This window comes from Vipera berus, assembly GCF_964194415.1.
Source record: "Vipera berus genome assembly, chromosome: 15".
Classification (NCBI taxonomy): domain Eukaryota; kingdom Metazoa; phylum Chordata; class Lepidosauria; order Squamata; family Viperidae; genus Vipera; species Vipera berus.
In genome coordinates, this window is record NC_138218.1 from 11067933 (window position 1) to 11085080 (window position 17148).

Here is a 17148-nt window from a genome sequence, read left to right on the forward strand (position 1 = left end):
CCCCGAGGTAGATCAAATCAGGAGGAGGAGGAGGAGGAGGAGGAGGAGGAGGAGGAGGAGGAAGACTGTGGGGTCCTTGGTCTTCTCTGAGCTTGGTGGTTTCCTTGCAGACATTTCACGACCCAGCTAGGTAACATCATCAGTGCTGGAAGGGAGTGGGGTCTGCTCTCTTTTTATGTCAGGGATAGTGCGAATCTTTTTGGTGATTCCTTCATTGGGCTTTTATTTATTGTTGCCTTGCTTGTTTGTGTTGCTTACTGCCGGATTGTTGGTCTAATGTTAATCTCGCTGTTAAAAACCAAGCAAGTTCAGAGATCCCCAAGGACCCCTCAGTCCTCCCCCCTCCCCTTCTCCTTCTCCTCCACTCCACACACCCCTCTCCCCCTAGCCCTGATGATGTAACCGGGTTGGGTAACGAAACGTCTGCAAGGAACACCACCAAACTCGGAGAAGCCGTAGGACTCCGTAATTCAAACCTGAGCTACAAATATTCTCTTCCATTTCAAGTGAAAATTACCCGTCTGTCTTCCCCCCCCAGAGAAATCTGCACGGCTGTCTTGAAAGGCTCTTTCCCTCGAGTAAAAGATGGGAAGATTTTGAGTGACTGATGAATGTGCCATCTTGTCATTTGGCTCCAGAGCTGGCCAGTGATCTGAGGGTGTTCATTTTTCTACAGATGAGGGTCCCCAACCGCCTCTCCTGCCTTCTGCTGCTGAGTTTGGGGACCTCTTTCCCTGCCAACAGCCTCCAAGCCTCCAAGCAGCCTGGAGAGGAACCCCAAGTGATCCCAAATGAACCCTATTTTGGGGAAGCCGGACGCGCAAAGTGGCGGCGTTCACCCGTCAATCTCAACCCCCTTTTCAGCATCGCCAAAGAGCTTCAGAGCTTCGGGAAAGAGAAAGCGGGAATCCACTTCCGATTTGGGAGGCAGGAGATGGACGAGAATCCCAACGCTGTCACGGATGAGAAAGAAGCCAGCAGTCCGGAGACCCTCGGAGAAGAACTGAATAGCTACAACAACAGGAAGAAAACCGGCCTTAGCATCTGGTTTGGGAGGCGACAAAGAGAAGCATTTTGTTCCAAAGGTAGCTTTCCTGGAGCGCCAAAGCTGACAGGAGCCATTTGAGGTGATGCTGACAGGAGCCATTTGCAGCGCTTGCTCTTCTCCTAAACCCATCAGCCATTTCTCACCTCTGCAATCTCCGGGGATCTGAAAGTTTCCAATCACTTTCCTTTCCCTTTCTCAACCTCTCCTCTCCCAAACTGAGTTGGCTTCAAAGAAGAGAAGGTCAACCTATTCTCCAAAAGACCTGAAGGTGGGGCAAGAAACAACGGGTGGAAACTAACCAAGGAGAGAGAACCAGCCTAGAATTATGGAGGAATTTCCTGACAGTGAGAATTGATGAACAGAACGGCTTCCCTCCAGAAATTGTGGGTGCTCCATCGCGGAAGGCTTTCAAGAAGAGATTGGACGGCCATGGTAGTGTCTCCTGCTTGAGCAGGGGGTTGGACTAGGAGACCTCTAAGGTCCCTTCCAACTCTGGTATTCTGTTTTTTAGAAAAAAATGAGATACATCCAAGCTAACTGCCAAAATCATTTTTCCCCCTCCAGCTCCTTTGAAAGGTCCAAGGTGATCTGGACCATCCCAGGTGGGTTTTGGCTTGCCAAGGTGCTATCTGAAGGGAGATGTGTCATTTTCTCCTCTTAAGATCCACAACCCACAGGGCGACTGCAGCTCTTCCAGATGTGCAGTAGAATGCCACCTCCAATGGCCCCACCGGGAGTTACAGTCTTCCGCATCTGGAAGACAGATGGGGAAACGCTTGCCCTGAATCCTTCACCATGCTGCTTTTCAGCTCTGCAGCAGATGTGCTTCTCGAAGGAAAAAAAGCGTTTCCGATCAAACGGCTGCAGCACCAACCACAAAACTGTCTTGATATAGATGTCCTTTTCACATTCTTACACACAGAGTTGTCCTCAAGTGCAAAGGTAAGTATTGGATTAGCAAGGAAGGAAGGCAGGACAAGAAACAATGGATGGAAACCAATCAAGGAGTTCCTAACAGTGAGGACGATTAACCAGTGGAACAGCTTGCCGCCAGCCTGAAAACTCCTTGCACTTTGCATTCTTCTGCACGCTTCCCCCTAGTTTGGACACATTTTCCCCAACCTCAGCTCTCTTTCTATCTTTCGTTTTGGCCAGCTTGCTTTTTTTTTTTTTAACAACAGCAGTTTGCTCAGCAAGCATCTTCCTATAAAACAAACCTTTTTTTTCTGCATTCTTTGCCCTGGTAAACGTGTGTTGGGCGAGTATGCGTTTTTCTAATATATGCACTGGGAGGCAAAATTTATTGAACGGCTTTGCAACGTTCTCCAAAGTGACAGCGGGAAAGACCCATCACGTTTTGATTCTTAAGTCAGTCCTGGAAATACAGGAAGTCCTCGACTGACGACAGTTCGTTTAGTGACCATTCAAAGTTACAACAGCCCTGGAAAAAAGTGACTTACGACCGTTTTTCACAGTTATGACCGTTGCAGCCTCCTCCTGGTCATGTGATTTACATTTGCAACCTTTGGGCAAGCAAAGTCAATGGAGAAGCCAGACTGACATTAACAGCAGTGTTACTAACTTATCCACTGGGGTGGTTCCCTTAACAACGCTGGCAAGAAAGGTTGTAAAATGGGGCAAAACCCACTTAACAACTGTCTCACTTAGCAACATAAATTTTGGGCTCAGTTGTGGTCGTACGTTGAGGACTACCTGTATAAGCGTGGTAAATTAGCATTCCACGTGAATCCAATTAATTATTTCCAATAATTCAGATGAATTGCCTCCTTCCCAACCTTACCCCATGCTTGCAAGACCAAGCCTCCAAAACTGTCTGCACATCTGTCTATATTTTTTTAACCTTTCTGCTATACCTGAAAAGAAATAAAGAAATAAAGCTGGATACGATCATTATCTAGGGAACCAAATTAATGCATATATATTTCCAGACCTAGAAGAGTTCTCTGTGCCACAAAAGATGAAGAAAGCTCTTTTTATGAAATTCGTATTATTTTTCTGGCTTGCCCCGTGTCGATGGAGGGATTGTCAGAGGTGAAGCCGTCCAGCTGGGGACAATTTGAGCCCCCCTGCTGAAGAAATGAAATTATTCTCTTGATCTCGCGGCTGTCAACGGAAAGTTCTGGCAGAAGGGACGTGGGCATTAATGGGCAGGGAAAGGAGAAGTGGATTTTTCCTACCAATGCTGGGATGCACTTTTCTAGCACAGAGGCATTATTCTGGATGTCAGTAGCTGGTGTTAGCCTTGCAAAGCAACCGCCCTTTCAGTGCTTCTCTGCAGGCGATCCGATGCCACGGGAGGGGTGGCCTGGCCCACTCCTGTCTCTGCTTGTCAAGGCTGGCAGGTGCTTTAAAGGAGTCCACTAGCTGTCCATCAAAGAATTGCTTTTAATGGACCTGGGCTCTCAGGGGGTCAATTTTTACTCCAGTTGCAATGTTCTCTCTCCCCCTCTTCGTTCTCTTAGAACATAAAATCATAGGCTTGGAAGGGATCTTGGAGGTCATCTAGTCCAACCCCCTGCTCAGGGCAGGAAACCCTGGCCTATACCATTCTGGACAAATGTTTGTCCAGTCTCTTCTTAAAAGCCTCCAGTGATGGAGCACCCACAACTTCTGGAGGCAAGGAGTTCCACTGATTAACTGTTCTCACTCTCAGGAAATTTCTCCTTAATTCCAGGTTGCTTCTCTCTTTGCTAACCTTCCAGGAATTCTTCCGTGTCCCGTCTTCAGGTGCTTTGGAGAATAAGGTGACCCCCTCCCCCCTTCTACAGATATTCATGACGCTCTCGTGATCCTCTTTTGCGACCTTCTGACAAGCAAAGTCAATGAGGGAGGGCAGATTCACTGCTAATTTAACAAGTGTAGTGACCCACTTAACAACTGTGGCAAGAAAGGCCGTAAGATGGGGCAAAACTCACTTAAGAAATCTCTCACTTAGCAGCAGAAACTTTGGGCTCAACGGCGGTCACAAGTCAAGGACTGCCTGTATTCCAAATTTCTTAGGATGGCATGCCTAAAGCGATTCTTTCAAATCTGCATTTATTTTAACTTTATTGCGCAAAAGGTTGTGCGGTCTATTTTTGAAAACCTCCCGGGATGAAGCACCCACAATAAGTGTGCCATCAAAATCTCCATTCACAGCCCTCTTTATGCTTTTAGGGCCACCCCATCTTTCCACCGGACCACAGAACCGGCATCAAAGCACAATTTTAAATCCGACCGACTCCTTCCTTCCCTCTCTTTAGAATCCTGCAGCAATCTATATTCCCAGTTTTTGCTGTCTCCCAAACTGGAAAAGTGGCTGAAAGCTAATCGCATGCCTCTGGAGAAGAAGACCAAATGACAAAAATTGTGAAGAACGGGACGGTTGACTAAGTAAACAGAGGCGGGGATGGAAGGGTTAGAAATTTGATCGTTGCTGCCTCAAACTGGGTTAAGCTCTAAGAGACGTACCGCCTGTCGCCCACTTTTTTGCCCAAAGGAGCTAATACAGTCCCAGCTTTGTAAATTCAGCAGATCTGAAGACTGCAAGGGGTTCCACAATTTCATTACAGAAATGTCATGAAATGTTATTAAAAGCTTTTTTTGAAGAGAGAACTGCTGAGCAATTTTTACGTCGTCTCCCATCCCGGGAACACAGGGCTGTCCCACTGCCTCTGCCCCTTTAACACGTGGTTGGGAAGGTGAGGCTAGATTTGAACTGCTGGCCCAACTTCGGCAACTAATAACCAAGAGACGAAAAGGCTAAATTTTTCAGAGAAGGTATGAAAGGCTGGCTGGGTGACTTTGGGCCGACCCCTCTGTATCAGCCCAACTCACCTCACAATGTTGTTGTGCAGAAAACAGGGGGAAGGAGTATTAGGCATGTTCACCGCTTTGTATTACCCTATCGTGTAATAAAGGAGGGATAAAAATCTAATAAATAACAAAAAAAGTGAGTGGGCACAGGCAGGCAAACCCAGAGACTCATCAACAAAGGAGAGAATGAAAAAAGAAGGTTTTGTTCACGAACTTTCAGAATAAGGGATGATGCAGGTAATTAAATATGCAAATGCCCAACTTGAGCTGGGCAGGGTGGTGGCGTTTGCAAATTCAGTGCTATGTTTGTGTGTGTGGTTTTGGGGGGTGGTGGCGAATCAGCATTAGTTGGGCTCCCCTTCATTTCTCTCCTTAGAAGTCCACTGGGAGAGATAGAGGCCAGGCATGGCTGACTCTCTATTTGGTTGCCTAACATTATTTTAATTAAAAAAAGGGGGATAAAAGACACAGATGAAAGAAAGCCTCGCCATTAAACCGAGTTTTGGATTAACCCATTTTTTTAAGTCACGCAATAAGCTGGTCGATAATCTAAACAATAAGGTTGGATCTGCACAAGACAGAAGGCAATCGATAGCTAGCGTTAACCACGGTTAGCATGTTGTGCAAATGCACTGGCTGATTTTTTATTGCATTAAGTTACGGGCGTGATCCTGGCTTCCTACACTGAGAAGGTGAACCCTAAGGAAAGTCTTCGTTTTTTTTGCTAGGTGTTACCGGTTTAGTTTCATGGATGAATTAGAAAGGGGCTGGGATAACTGTGATTGGGTAGAAATTCAGCCATCGTTTCAGCAGTGGGGGTGGGGGGTATGAAACAGGGTTTGTTGGCTGAAGCCCCTATTGACAAGAAGGCCCCAGAAATTGTCCAAAGTGGCCACGTAGTTGAAAGAACAAAGTCTGAAGCTGTGTGACTGGTCATTTAATTGCAAGGCAACCTAAGGATGGGTCAGTCAGGAGTCAGGTGGCACCCCTTCTATTAAGACCTCCCAGGAAAGGGGGAGAGGAGGAAGAGAGGGGAAGGGGAAGGAAAAGGAGGGGAAGGGGAGGGAGGGCAGGAGCAAGAGAAAGGGGGGAGGAAGAAGAGGGGGAGGAGGAAGAGGAAGAGGAGGAGAATGTAGATTTTTTTTCCCCAACAACAAAGCAGCAAAGCAACTTAGGGGCAACCTGTCCATAAGACCAGTTTTCAAAAGGCAGAAACATCCTCACAACCTGCGCCGCAGCCTCAGTTTCCCTCTCCTGCCCAACTTCAAAGAATTGCCTCTGCACCGAGTCTGCTGGAATGGCAAAGCTGTAGGGAACTTTATCGACTTTCCTGGGCCTGCTTATTTCTAATTTCTCCTTCCCCCACCCCCAAGCGTTCAGTGCCTTCATAAATACTCGCCCTGTCAATTTTCTATCGAGCTGCGACCAACAGATGTTTGCAAACTGGACTCGGTTCGAAAAGAAACAGGCTAATTGGCTAGCTTCAAATCTCCGGCTGGCCTCTCTTAGCCGTGGAGAGAGCAGCGCAAATAAACAAAGACCTTGCCAAGATTCATGGAGCAGTGGCTTAATTAAGACTCCTTGGGGCTTGGGAGGAGGGGCGAGAGGGCAAATGGAATCTGGATCCTTGCTTTGAGCCAAGAATGCAGCACACGTTGCCTCCAAGCCATGATTTCTTCATCAGTGGGCAAGTACTGAAAGCCTAACGAGTCATCACGTCATTGAAGATTGGCGCTGGTCTTAATAAGAAAAATCCTTGCAGCATCTGGAGATGGGAAATATTCCAGTGGTTCGCTGGCTCATGAGGCGGACAAATGGGCAGGAAATACTCATTTCAAGAGGGCGGTTGGGTTAGGATTTGGTCCCACCCATTCTATTAGACAACAGCATGAAAGGAGGAGGAGGAGGAGGGAGAGAAAGAAAGAAAGAAAGAAAGAAAGAAAGAAAGAAAGAAAGAAAGAGAGAGAGAGAGAGAGAGAAGGAAGTGGGAAAGAAGGAAAGAAAGGGAGGGAGGGAGGAGAGAAAGGAGAAGAAAGAGAAGAAAAAGGAGGGGAAGGATAAAGAAAGGAAAGGAGGAGGGGGAGGGGGAGAAGCCCCCTCAAAGTCCTCTTTTTCCTTCCAAGATGGAAATGAAGTTCTAGAGAACCCTGTCAACCCCCCCCCCCCACCCCTCCAGCTACTAAACTGGGTCACTGGGAAACAGCTGAACAGCACAGTCAAGCCTTGTTAGTTGGGAACCAGCAAACTGGGTTAGACAGGTGTGGACATGGCTTATATGTTTGAATTGGGCTGGTTTTCTGACCGTATTCCCCCCTCCCCCCGCCCCGGTGGCTGGGGCCATCCTCAGAAAATTTCACCCTGAGGAGTGCTCAGGTCTAAGGACCACGTCCTCGAGTTACAGCCATTCATTGAGAAACCATTCGGCATTATGAAAGGTGCTGAAAAAGGCACCTTATACGAGACTCGTCCTTATACTTACGACCGTCATAACCTCCCAGGGTCATGTGATCGTCGTTTGAACCCTTCCCAGCCAGCTTCTAACAAGCTGCCACAATGGGGAATCGCTTAACGACCGTGCCAGAAAAGTTCATAAAATCATTAAGTAACGATTCACTTAACGGCCGCATCCCTCGGTGTGATGGAGGTGTGCTAATTCCAACTGTGTTCGTAAGTCTAGGACTTGTAAATCAGGCAGGACAAGGCTGCCAGGGGATGTTGGCTAATTATCGTTTTTATGACCAGCTGGCAAAAGAGAAATCAAGGCTTATTTAAAAAAGAAAAAGGAAAAAGGGAAAAAAAAAGGCTGTTTTTCAAGCTAGCTTCAGCCAGAGGCTCTTCATGCACAACATGACTGCGGAGCTACTCAGGGCATTCAAGATGAGGAGACAAAGAAATTCGGTTGGCTTCGTGACCGAATACTGATAATGGAGAGGACATTTATTTTTCCCTTGTGGCCTCTTCTTCTCCTTACCTGGCCCGCAACTCCCAGTCTTCCAAAAACAAGGGACAAAAACTAGGTATTATGCAAAAAATGAAAAACCCAGCTATCCATTCATCCATCCATCCCTTTTTAAAATCTCATTCTAGTTTTCTCCCCCCCCCCCCCCGTTTTTTTAGAACATGGGACATTGGAAGGGACCTTGGGAGATCTTCTAGGCCAACCCCCTGCTCAAGTGGGAAACCTTATGCCATTCTGGACCAATGAATATCCAGTCTCTCCTTTAAAAATCTCCAGTGATGGAGCACCCACAACTTCCAGAGGCAAGTCGTTCCACTGGTTAATTGTCCTCACTGTCAGGGAATTTCTCCTTAGTTCTGGGTTGCTTCTCTTCCATCCGTTGCTTCTTGTCCTGTCCTCAAATGCTTTGGAGAGTAAGTCCATCTCCTCTTTTTCTGTTGACAACCTCTCAAATATTGGAAGACAGGTATCATGTCCCCCCAGTCCTTCCCTTCGTTAGACTAGACCAGGCAGTCCTCAACCTTGGCCACAAGCCAAGCTGGCTGAGGAATTTTGGGAGCTGAAGTCCACAAGTCTTAAAGTTGCCAGGGTTGAGGACCCCTGGACTAGTTCCCTCAACTGTTCATCATACAATTTAGGTTCCACAGCCTTTATCGCTTCTGTGGTGCTCAGAGTGTAACGTGTAACATCCTAACCATATCGCAGTCTACAGACCCAGGAACTGTACCTTGTTGATCTGGGTTTAGTTTTCTCTAAACCGTGTTTGTAGATGGCTCCCAGCTCTCTGCCAGTCTGCTTCAACACGTTTTTAAATTCTCATCAATTCGCTTCGCCCTCGACAAATGCCAGGCTATCAATCCGAGGCCCCAACGTGGCTCCGTCTGAATGCAAGAAACTCAGCTTGCTACAGACCTTCTTTCTTCTTTTCTTGAACATCAATTTATTTTTTTTAAAAAAAATCCAAAGACTAAGAAATACCATCTGGAATCCTTTGAAAGAACACACGTAAAGTGGAGGAAGAGAAGGAGGAGAAGGAAAATGGATGGAAAGATCTTTTAAAGGTCCTGGATTTGGCAAACGTAAGCTAGAGATGAAGAGGGGGGGGGAATCCCTCCCCTGTTGAGTATTATAGAAAAAAGTTGCAGCTATTTACAGATATGAAGACAGAGTGAGGGTCTACAAAAGGTGTAATACTGAGATATGAACATAGTCTATATTACAAGGAGAGACTATTCACAAAAGTATTTGTACCCTCTGGAAATATCCAACCCACTCTGAATTTGGGGGTATCTCCCCCTTCACTTCCATTCTTTCAAAGCTTAAATCACAGTTTCATTCCCCCCCCCTCCCGTTAGGCTGGGCACAAGATACAAGGGCAGCCTGGTAAACTGAACTTGCCAGCAAAGACTGCATCCACATTTGTGTAACCGTCGCTTGTGGGGGGGGGGGGAAATAATAATTAAAAAGGTTTACGGGTGGAGAAGCTTGGGGCAAGGGAGGCAGTGCATGAAATATCCCCAAAATTTGTTTCGAATGACTAAGTTCACCCCACCCAACCTCACCCCCAGCGTATTTTTATGGTTTCTTCGCTAGGACTGATCACTAGGGTGCAAAGGGATTCCCTTGCAGGCCAATGAAGCGAATCATACAGAGAAGCAACGGGTGACCTCCTCGTTGGGCATGGATTCGGGCAGAGTGGCACCGGGCAACTTCCCTTCCCTCAGAGAGAGAGAGAGAGAGAGAGAGAGAGAGAGAGATGTGCAAATCCCCAATGGCCAAAATTAGGCTCTTTGGATGGAAGGTTTAACTGACGCTCCTCACGCCCAAAGCAACCAAGGCTACTTCTTGAAAGAAAAGGAAGGGCTTGAAATTGTTAATGTAGTCATTCCTTTATCAGAGGGGGTTCATATGGAGAGGGAAGATGCTTTGGTTGGTCCTCTACAAGAGCCCTGCCTAATCTCAGACTCAAGGCTGCAGCATACAAGAGGGAGACACGAATGCTAGAGGGAGGATGGGGTGTGAGACATCCTTATATGCGCGTAGGAGAAGGAGTGGCAGAACCTGGGGCGTGGAGTGGAAAGAGGCATCAGCCTAGAATCCCTACGTAGCCACAAACTCCCTTGAATTTCACTGACCCTTATCTAACTCCTAGCAAGTGCTGGTCTTTAGCTAAGATTCCTACGCAGAGGCTTTCAGCAATAGAGTAGCTTAATTGAACCTTCACATGTGAACCTGATCTTTCGCACCTGACAATGTGCAAAGAGGGCTAAGTAGGAAGCAACACAGAGAGACCCCTGCAATCAATTTGGCCTTGACAAGTGGTGTCCCACTTTCAACACAAAGCTCACCCTACAAGCAAGCAAGCACTAGTTAGAACGTCCCAAAGGATGCAACGTTGACAAGTTAAGCTTCACCAGACTTGGACATCCCAGAGTTAAGAATGAGACGGAGGGAAAATCCCAATGAGAGAGATGGACTGGTGGCAGGTAGGTGTATGGGGAGGGGTTCTTCTTTCACAAGGTGGCTTGTGAGGAGCATAGGATGAGTATATCCTGAGGGTGAGAGCAGTCCAATCAAAGCAACATCTGGAATGCTCAAAGCCAATGGTTTTGGACAACCCCAGAGGACAACTAAGATACAATCCACACGGCTAAGTCTGTGTGCTGTCTCTCAGAGGAGTGGGGTCCATTGTTCCGTCCCGGGAACCAAAATGTCTTGGGTCGGCTCCATCAAAATTGGGTCACTGATTGCCTCCCCACTTCTGCTACCTCTGAACAATATCGCTGATTTCTTTGACCGAGCTGAGCAACTTGCTAAAATCTGGGGTGGTGGCAGGACCTCCACCAGCCGTGGCAGGGCAGATCTGAAGCTCCCTGAGACTGTTCTCCAGTTTGTTGATGGCCTCTCGGAAAGCAAACTTATTCCGCATCTGCTGGATTGAGTCCACGTAGCTCACGCAGAAGGTGTACAGGTTCTTGCCTGCCTCCAGGACGGCGCTGTGGCTGACCATCTGTTCCGAGTTCTTGCTGATGGCGTTCCGCAGTGTCTCAGAGCTCTCCAGAACTATCCCCTTCGTGACGGTACCGCTTGCTATCTTCTCCGGAGGTTGGCGGGTCTTCCTCAGGGAGACCCGAGTGGAGATGAGAGGGATGAAGGCTGTGGAGGTGGGCTGGTCTGCAGCCAGAGCGGACGAGATGGTGGGGGGTGACGGAGAAGGTGAACCGGCCATCAAGAGCAATTTGGCGGATGAGGGAGACTTTGGGACGGAGGTCATCAATGCCTTTTTGCTTCCTTCTGTGGACAAACTGGACTTGGGAGTCTCAGCATTTACGGGGGGCTCCGCAGCCACTACTGTCTGCTTGCCCTTGGCCAGGGACCCTTCAGGTCCTTCGTGGCTGGGCCCGAGACTCCCCTTGCTATTTTTGCCCGAGTTCAAGACCGGAGGAGGTGGGGCAGGTTTGAGCTTCGACAGCTTCCCTTTTTCCTTCTCTGGACCTGGCTTCATCTTGCGTAGACGAGACTCCTCGCCCAGAGCTTTGCCGGCAAAGAAGCCCAGGGTGGCTTTGCCCACTGTGGTCTGCTCAATTGATGGACCTCCACAAGCAGAAGGGAGCAAAGGCTGCCTCCGGCTGAGTTTAGGGGTGAGAGTGGGTGGACTGGAGCCCGGGCTGCTCATGGCCTCTTTGGAAGTCTCTTCCAGCGTCTCCTCATTCTTCTTCAGCAACCGAGGACCCGAGGCGACCATTCCCCGGTTGACTGGATCAGCCTTTGCCTCACTGGTTCGTTTCCGAGGCAGGGCTGGCTTTTCGCTCTTGTGGCCCCCAAAAGTTGACGAGTCAAACGGGTTCCCCATGGACTGTGGGTTCCGAGGGAGGGTGACTGACTTCCACTCGGTGTCCCTGCCCCCGTGGGGCACACAAGAGGCAGAGCAGGAGCGCAAGAAACGCTTGCTGGAGATCATGCCACCGTCCTCTTCGCTGGGACCTGGGCGATTATTGGCCAAGGACACCGATTTTTTCCAAACATTTGGGGTCAACAAATTGGAGTTCCCAGTCCCATTGGCTACTCCAGCTGCCTCATTGCTGGCGTTGGGGAACCTGGAGCGGTCCTCTAGATCAGCAGGTTGTGTGAGCAAGACCCCATTGCTGCTATCTTTGGTCTCGTCCTCCCCGACTCCTTTATGCTCCAGGTGGCCCTCCGCTTCCCGGAACGAACTGCTCCGCTTCGGAGGGGTGGGGGCCGTTTTCTTTTTCTTCTTGATCAGAGCACTGAAAAGATTGGTCTTTTTGTCTTTCGGGAGCAAACGGTCATCTTCATTTAAACTCCCATCGGCAACAGCCCTTTCCTTCCGCGGCAGTACAGGGGACACCGCTGGCTCATGTTCTGTGCTTTCTGCAAAATAAAAACAGATAAGATTTTGACGCGAGATGCTGTGAATCATCCAACCGGACAGGGAGGGGGTATCAAGTAGGGAATTAGCCTTGAATCGTTGCACAGCCACAAAAGATCTGAGACAGAGCCCTGGAACCTTATCTATCTATTCCCAGTCAGCCTGGGGAGATTCCTACAGAGGTAGTCCATGGTTGCAATGGTTGTTCAGTGTGGAAAACAACCGCAAGTCATTTATACAGTGCTGTTGTGACTTCAAACAGTCACTAACTGTTGTTAAGTCGAGGACTGCCTGCATGACAGGCAGAATACACTAAAGTAGTTATCTTGAAACCTATAGTTGTGGATCTGAATGCTTGCCCCTAACGCAAGCCCTTAAACCAGTATTTCTCAATGTTGGCTATTTTGAGATGTGTGGACTTCAACTCCCAGTATTCCCCAGCTGTCGTGGTCGTCCATCGGTTGCCCACCCTTCAGACAGTATCCCATTACGGCACAGAAGAATTAAGCTGACCACTTTCTGCTGGGCCCTTCACAGGCACCGCTTCCAAGTTCTCGGCGTCCTTCCATTCAGCCATCTTTCGAGACGACCTGGTTTTCGTGGGCAGCTCCGGAGCTTGCAAAAAAGGGTTGCCCACGCTCCTCCCCGTTTTCTTCCCCAGCTCTTTTTCCACTTCTGAAAAGGAAGAGGTAAAAGAAAAACTTGTATCAGTTGAGGACTGCCTGTAACGAGATTTTTCTCAAGAGGGAAAGACAGCACAGCAAGCCAAATATTAGCAGCTGAGACAGGATTCCAGGTACAGGATTAGCTTCTAAGTGGAGATGTTGCAGGACTTACCTTTCTGCACTCAGAATAAACAATTTATGTCGTGGCATCTCCAGGAAGGAAGGAAGGAAGGAAGGAAGGAAGGAAGGAAGGAAGGAAGGAAGGAAGGAAGGAAGGAAGGAAGGAAGGAAGGAAGGAAGGAAGGAAGGAAGGAAGTTTTCCATTGCAAAAAAAAACAAGAATTATCTGGAGGCACCCACCATCTGAAATGCTGGATTCTTGAAACATCGTCTCAAACGCTTGGTGGATTTCAGCAAAGGAAGGCCTCTCTGAAGCGCTCCACTGCCAGCCTAAAGAGAAGATCGAGGGAGCAACTGGTGAAAAATGCAAGGGTGAACTCCAGAAATACTGTCTTCTTGAAGGGTTGGCATAAAAAAGCGACAGGTTTGGGGCTGTGGGGGTTAAGGAAGCGGAGCGCAAACTCACATTCTCTCATGAGCTCGTAGACTTTTTCGGGACAGCCCTCCGGGCGCTCCATGCGATAGTCCTTCTCCAAAAGTTCATACACTTGCGACAGGTCAATCCCAGGGTAGGGGGACATGCCGTACGTGGCAATTTCCCAAAGCAAGACACCAAAAGCTGCGAGGACGGACGGGAAAAATCAACAGAGGCAGAGATCTGGGCCACTACAACCCTTTTCGCATGCAGAATATCAGCAAGCAACACATCTCAATGAAAGTAGTTTTAGCCTCCTGAGGAGTTGGCTTCTTGGCTGGCCCACGTAGTAAGGTGTTAGTAAGCTAGCAGTTGGGGACATTAGCTGTTGTGGGGTCCTCTTGCGGATATTTCATGACCCAACTAGGCAATGTCATCAATGCTAGTGAGTATGACTTCCTCCCTGTTTACATATAGTAGCTCTCCACTTGGTTGTTTGCCTGAAGATGTTTCCTGACCCAACTAGGTAACATCCTCAACATTGGAAAAGAGTGAGGCTTGCTCCTTGTTTATATACAATAGCTCTGAGCTTGGTGGTTTTCTTGCAGACGTTTCACGGCCCAACTAGGTAACATCATCAGCGCCACTGAGTGTGGCTCGCTCCCTGTTTATATACAGTAGCTCTGAGCCTTTCTTGCACACAAGGTCCCTTTTGTATTCTTACCCCAGACATCAGATTTGATGGAGAATTTGTTATAAGCGAGGCTTTCCGGTGCGGTCCACTTGATAGGGAACTTAGCTCCAGCGTGGGCAGTGTAAGTATCACCAGTCATCAACCTGCTCAAGCCAAAATCAGCCACCTTCACCAGGTGATTCTCTCCTACCAGGCAGTTTCGGGCAGCGAGATCTCTGCAAGGGCAGAAGAAGATTGCTGTTAAGAGAAGACCAAGGGAAACAACTTAAAAAAAATACTCCAAGGGAAAGCAGGAGTAAGGTTAAGAACACGCCGAGCAAAGGCAAATTAAGACAATGCTGAAACAAGTTTTAAAAAATTCCGAACTTAAAAATCTCCAAGGGTAGAAAGATAACACAGGTAGTATGATTTGCAGTTTGGATAGGTGATGCATTAAACAGGGAGATATAAAAATGTTAGAGAGAGACAGGGTAGGATGGATGGATGGATGGATGGACGGACGGACAGACAATAGACAGACAGAGAGAGATAAATAGATGTGATAGATTGCACTTGAGTGGGAGGCTATACTAAAAGGAGGAGAAGGAGGATTAGTTGACAGACAGATAAGGAGATGGATAGAATCCATGGAAAGACAGATTAGACAGACAGAGAGATAAGACACATAGGTAGGCATGAGGAAAAAAAGAGACAGTGTTAAAGATCCAAGGACTCACCCTGGTTGATAAATAAAAGAAGTTATTTCTATTGAGAAGGTAACATTGACAAATGGATCAAACTCCCTCATAATAAAAGAGAGAGAGAGAAAAAAATATTTCTCCACCCTATGTCACATTAAATTGGACATTGTGATCCAGGGCTTCTGCTTTTTCTCAGACTGGGAGAAGATCTGTCGGAGAAGCCCACTCTGCCTTAAGCGGGAGCAGAACAAGTGGCAGTTCTGTCATTCAACATGAGTGACATATCCCCCCGAGGGCACTTCAATTTGTCCTGCGTTGTTCAAGCACAGCTTCTGCTCTTCCAAAGTAGCACCACTGATGGGAAACAGCTCCTCTTCAAAGGGTGAAACCTCAGGTGCTTGAGGTCCTCCAAGAAGACGTAGGAATTTGAAAACCACCGCAGCTCGGAAGACGCGAAATACAGAGAAAAATACCCCTATCTCCTCCAGAATGTCCAGATCCAAGGTTCTACACTTAGGCCAGAAAAATCAAATAGGGGGTACCTGGCGCCACAGCAGGACTTGTGACAGAGATCTAGGGATCCTAATCAACCGTCACTTAAATAGCAGCCCGCCGGGTGCTGCAGCTGCCAAAACAGCCCATACATTCCTACGCTGCATCAACAGAAGGACAGACTCAAGATCACATCAAGTGCTAGTACTACTTGGTACAGCCTTGGCAAGACCCAACGTGGAGTACTGTGGCCAGTTTTGGTCACCACGATACGTAAATAATTTTGAGAGCCTAGAAAGAGCGCAGAGAGGCCCAGCCATGATAATAATAGGTTTGGAGGATAAACTATGGCGATGAACAGTTACAGGAACTGGGGGCGTCTACTATATCTGAAGAGAAGCACGAGGGTAACAATATTTGAAGGGCCGTCACATAGGAGAGGCGGTCAACCTATTCTGCAAAGCACCTGAAGGCAGGAGAAGAAGCAACAGATGGAAACTCATCAAGGAGAGAAGCAGCCTGGAACTAAGGAGAAACTTCCTGACAGTTAGGACAATTAATCGGTGGAACGGTCTGCCTCCAGAAGTTGTGGATGGCCAGGTTTTTAAGAAGAGATTGGACAAACATTTGTATAAAATGGTTTCCTGCTTGGGCAGGGGGTTGGACTAGAAGACCTCCAAGGTCCCTTCCAATTTCGTTATTCTGAATGGTGTAAGGTCTCCTGCCTGAGCAGGGGGTTGGACTAGAAGACCTCCAAGGTCCCTTTCACCTCTGTTATTCTGTATGCTCTAGAGACCTATGGGGTTTCTCAAATTGGGACTCTCCCCAGCACACAGGCTTCACAAATACCAGTTTTTAAAGTCACAGAGAAGCATCTTGGCAGCGTCTACCTCCAGTGGAACAGAGTCCCAAATTTATCTTGGCGAGGGGGGTGTTAGGGGAAAATGACATAAGAAGGAGACTTCCCCCCCCCCCGTGATGGAAGAGTGGATCGAGTCTCCCGCTAGGCTTTGCTATTAGGGCGATCAGAGACCATTTCCCCAGACAAAGAATGCAAAGCATTAACGGTAATTGCAGCTCGCTTAAAGGTCAAAATCCTCCAGACGGGCAGGACTTGCAAAGGTGGTTAATAGAGAGTGGGAGACAGATAAAGCTCAGAAAATAAAGAATTGTGAAAGCCGTGGATGACAAGGTGAGTGAAGGATGGACGTCATCACAAAGGAGCTTTGGAGGGAGAGGCAGCCCAGACAGAATAAGAGAGGGAGAGAGAGAAAGAGAGAGATGAGAAGAAAATGGAGAACTTCATAAGGAGAAGGTCTTCTAATAGAAGGAGAACAGGAGTGTCATTATGGGCAATTTGGTGCCGTTCCTCGAGGCCCTTGGCGGGCTTTGTCTCACAAAGAGCTGTGATGAGTGAGGAAGACGGTTTCACCGCCAGCCTTATTGCAAAACCACAAAGGCATCCGGAACGGCGGCTCACCTCCGCTGTGCAAGACACAAATGGGTCAGGGGAGACTTTTCAGGGGTTACGAACCCTTTAAACCGATGCAAAGCCAGCCTTCGCGATTCAGGAGGTTGCCTCTGGAAGGATATCAAGGGCTGTGGGACATTGTGTAGAGGTACGCAAAGATTCACACATTGGGCCCATCTTGGGTCATAAAAGGAGGGGGCGTCCATCGACTATGGTATTTCAGTTGATGTCTCGCCCCAAATGGGTTGAGCCGGTCCCACTTGGTGCAGGCGAAGGGGCTTGCTGTGGGCCCCTGGCTGTCGAGAAATTTTGGCTGCTGCGGCCCCTGGAACAATCTGGCGTTGGAGGTGAGATCTGCTTCCACCCTCCTGCCCTTCCAGAAGAATATTCTGGAAGGG

At 48.1% G+C, this 17148-nt stretch overlaps 1 protein-coding gene across 1 annotated transcript in view; it reads right to left on the reverse strand.

Moving 5' to 3' along the window:
• Positions 1-7992: 7992 nt before the first annotated feature.
• The window catches only part of ABL1 (ABL proto-oncogene 1, non-receptor tyrosine kinase), a gene marked incomplete at its 5' end in the record, with an annotated part of 10680 nt that continues 1524 nt past the window's right edge, over positions 7993-17148 (reverse strand). Inside the window, 7 exons of the mRNA XM_081339502.1 lie at positions 7993-12215; positions 12727-12888; positions 13239-13328; positions 13465-13617; positions 14138-14322; positions 16760-16764; positions 17011-17139. Of these exons, the coding sequence (XP_081195628.1) occupies positions 10588-12215; positions 12727-12888; positions 13239-13328; positions 13465-13617; positions 14138-14322; positions 16760-16764; positions 17011-17139 (2352 nt within the window). The 3' untranslated portion in view covers positions 7993-10587. The remainder of the gene's footprint in view (positions 12216-12726; positions 12889-13238; positions 13329-13464; positions 13618-14137; positions 14323-16759; positions 16765-17010; positions 17140-17148) is intronic.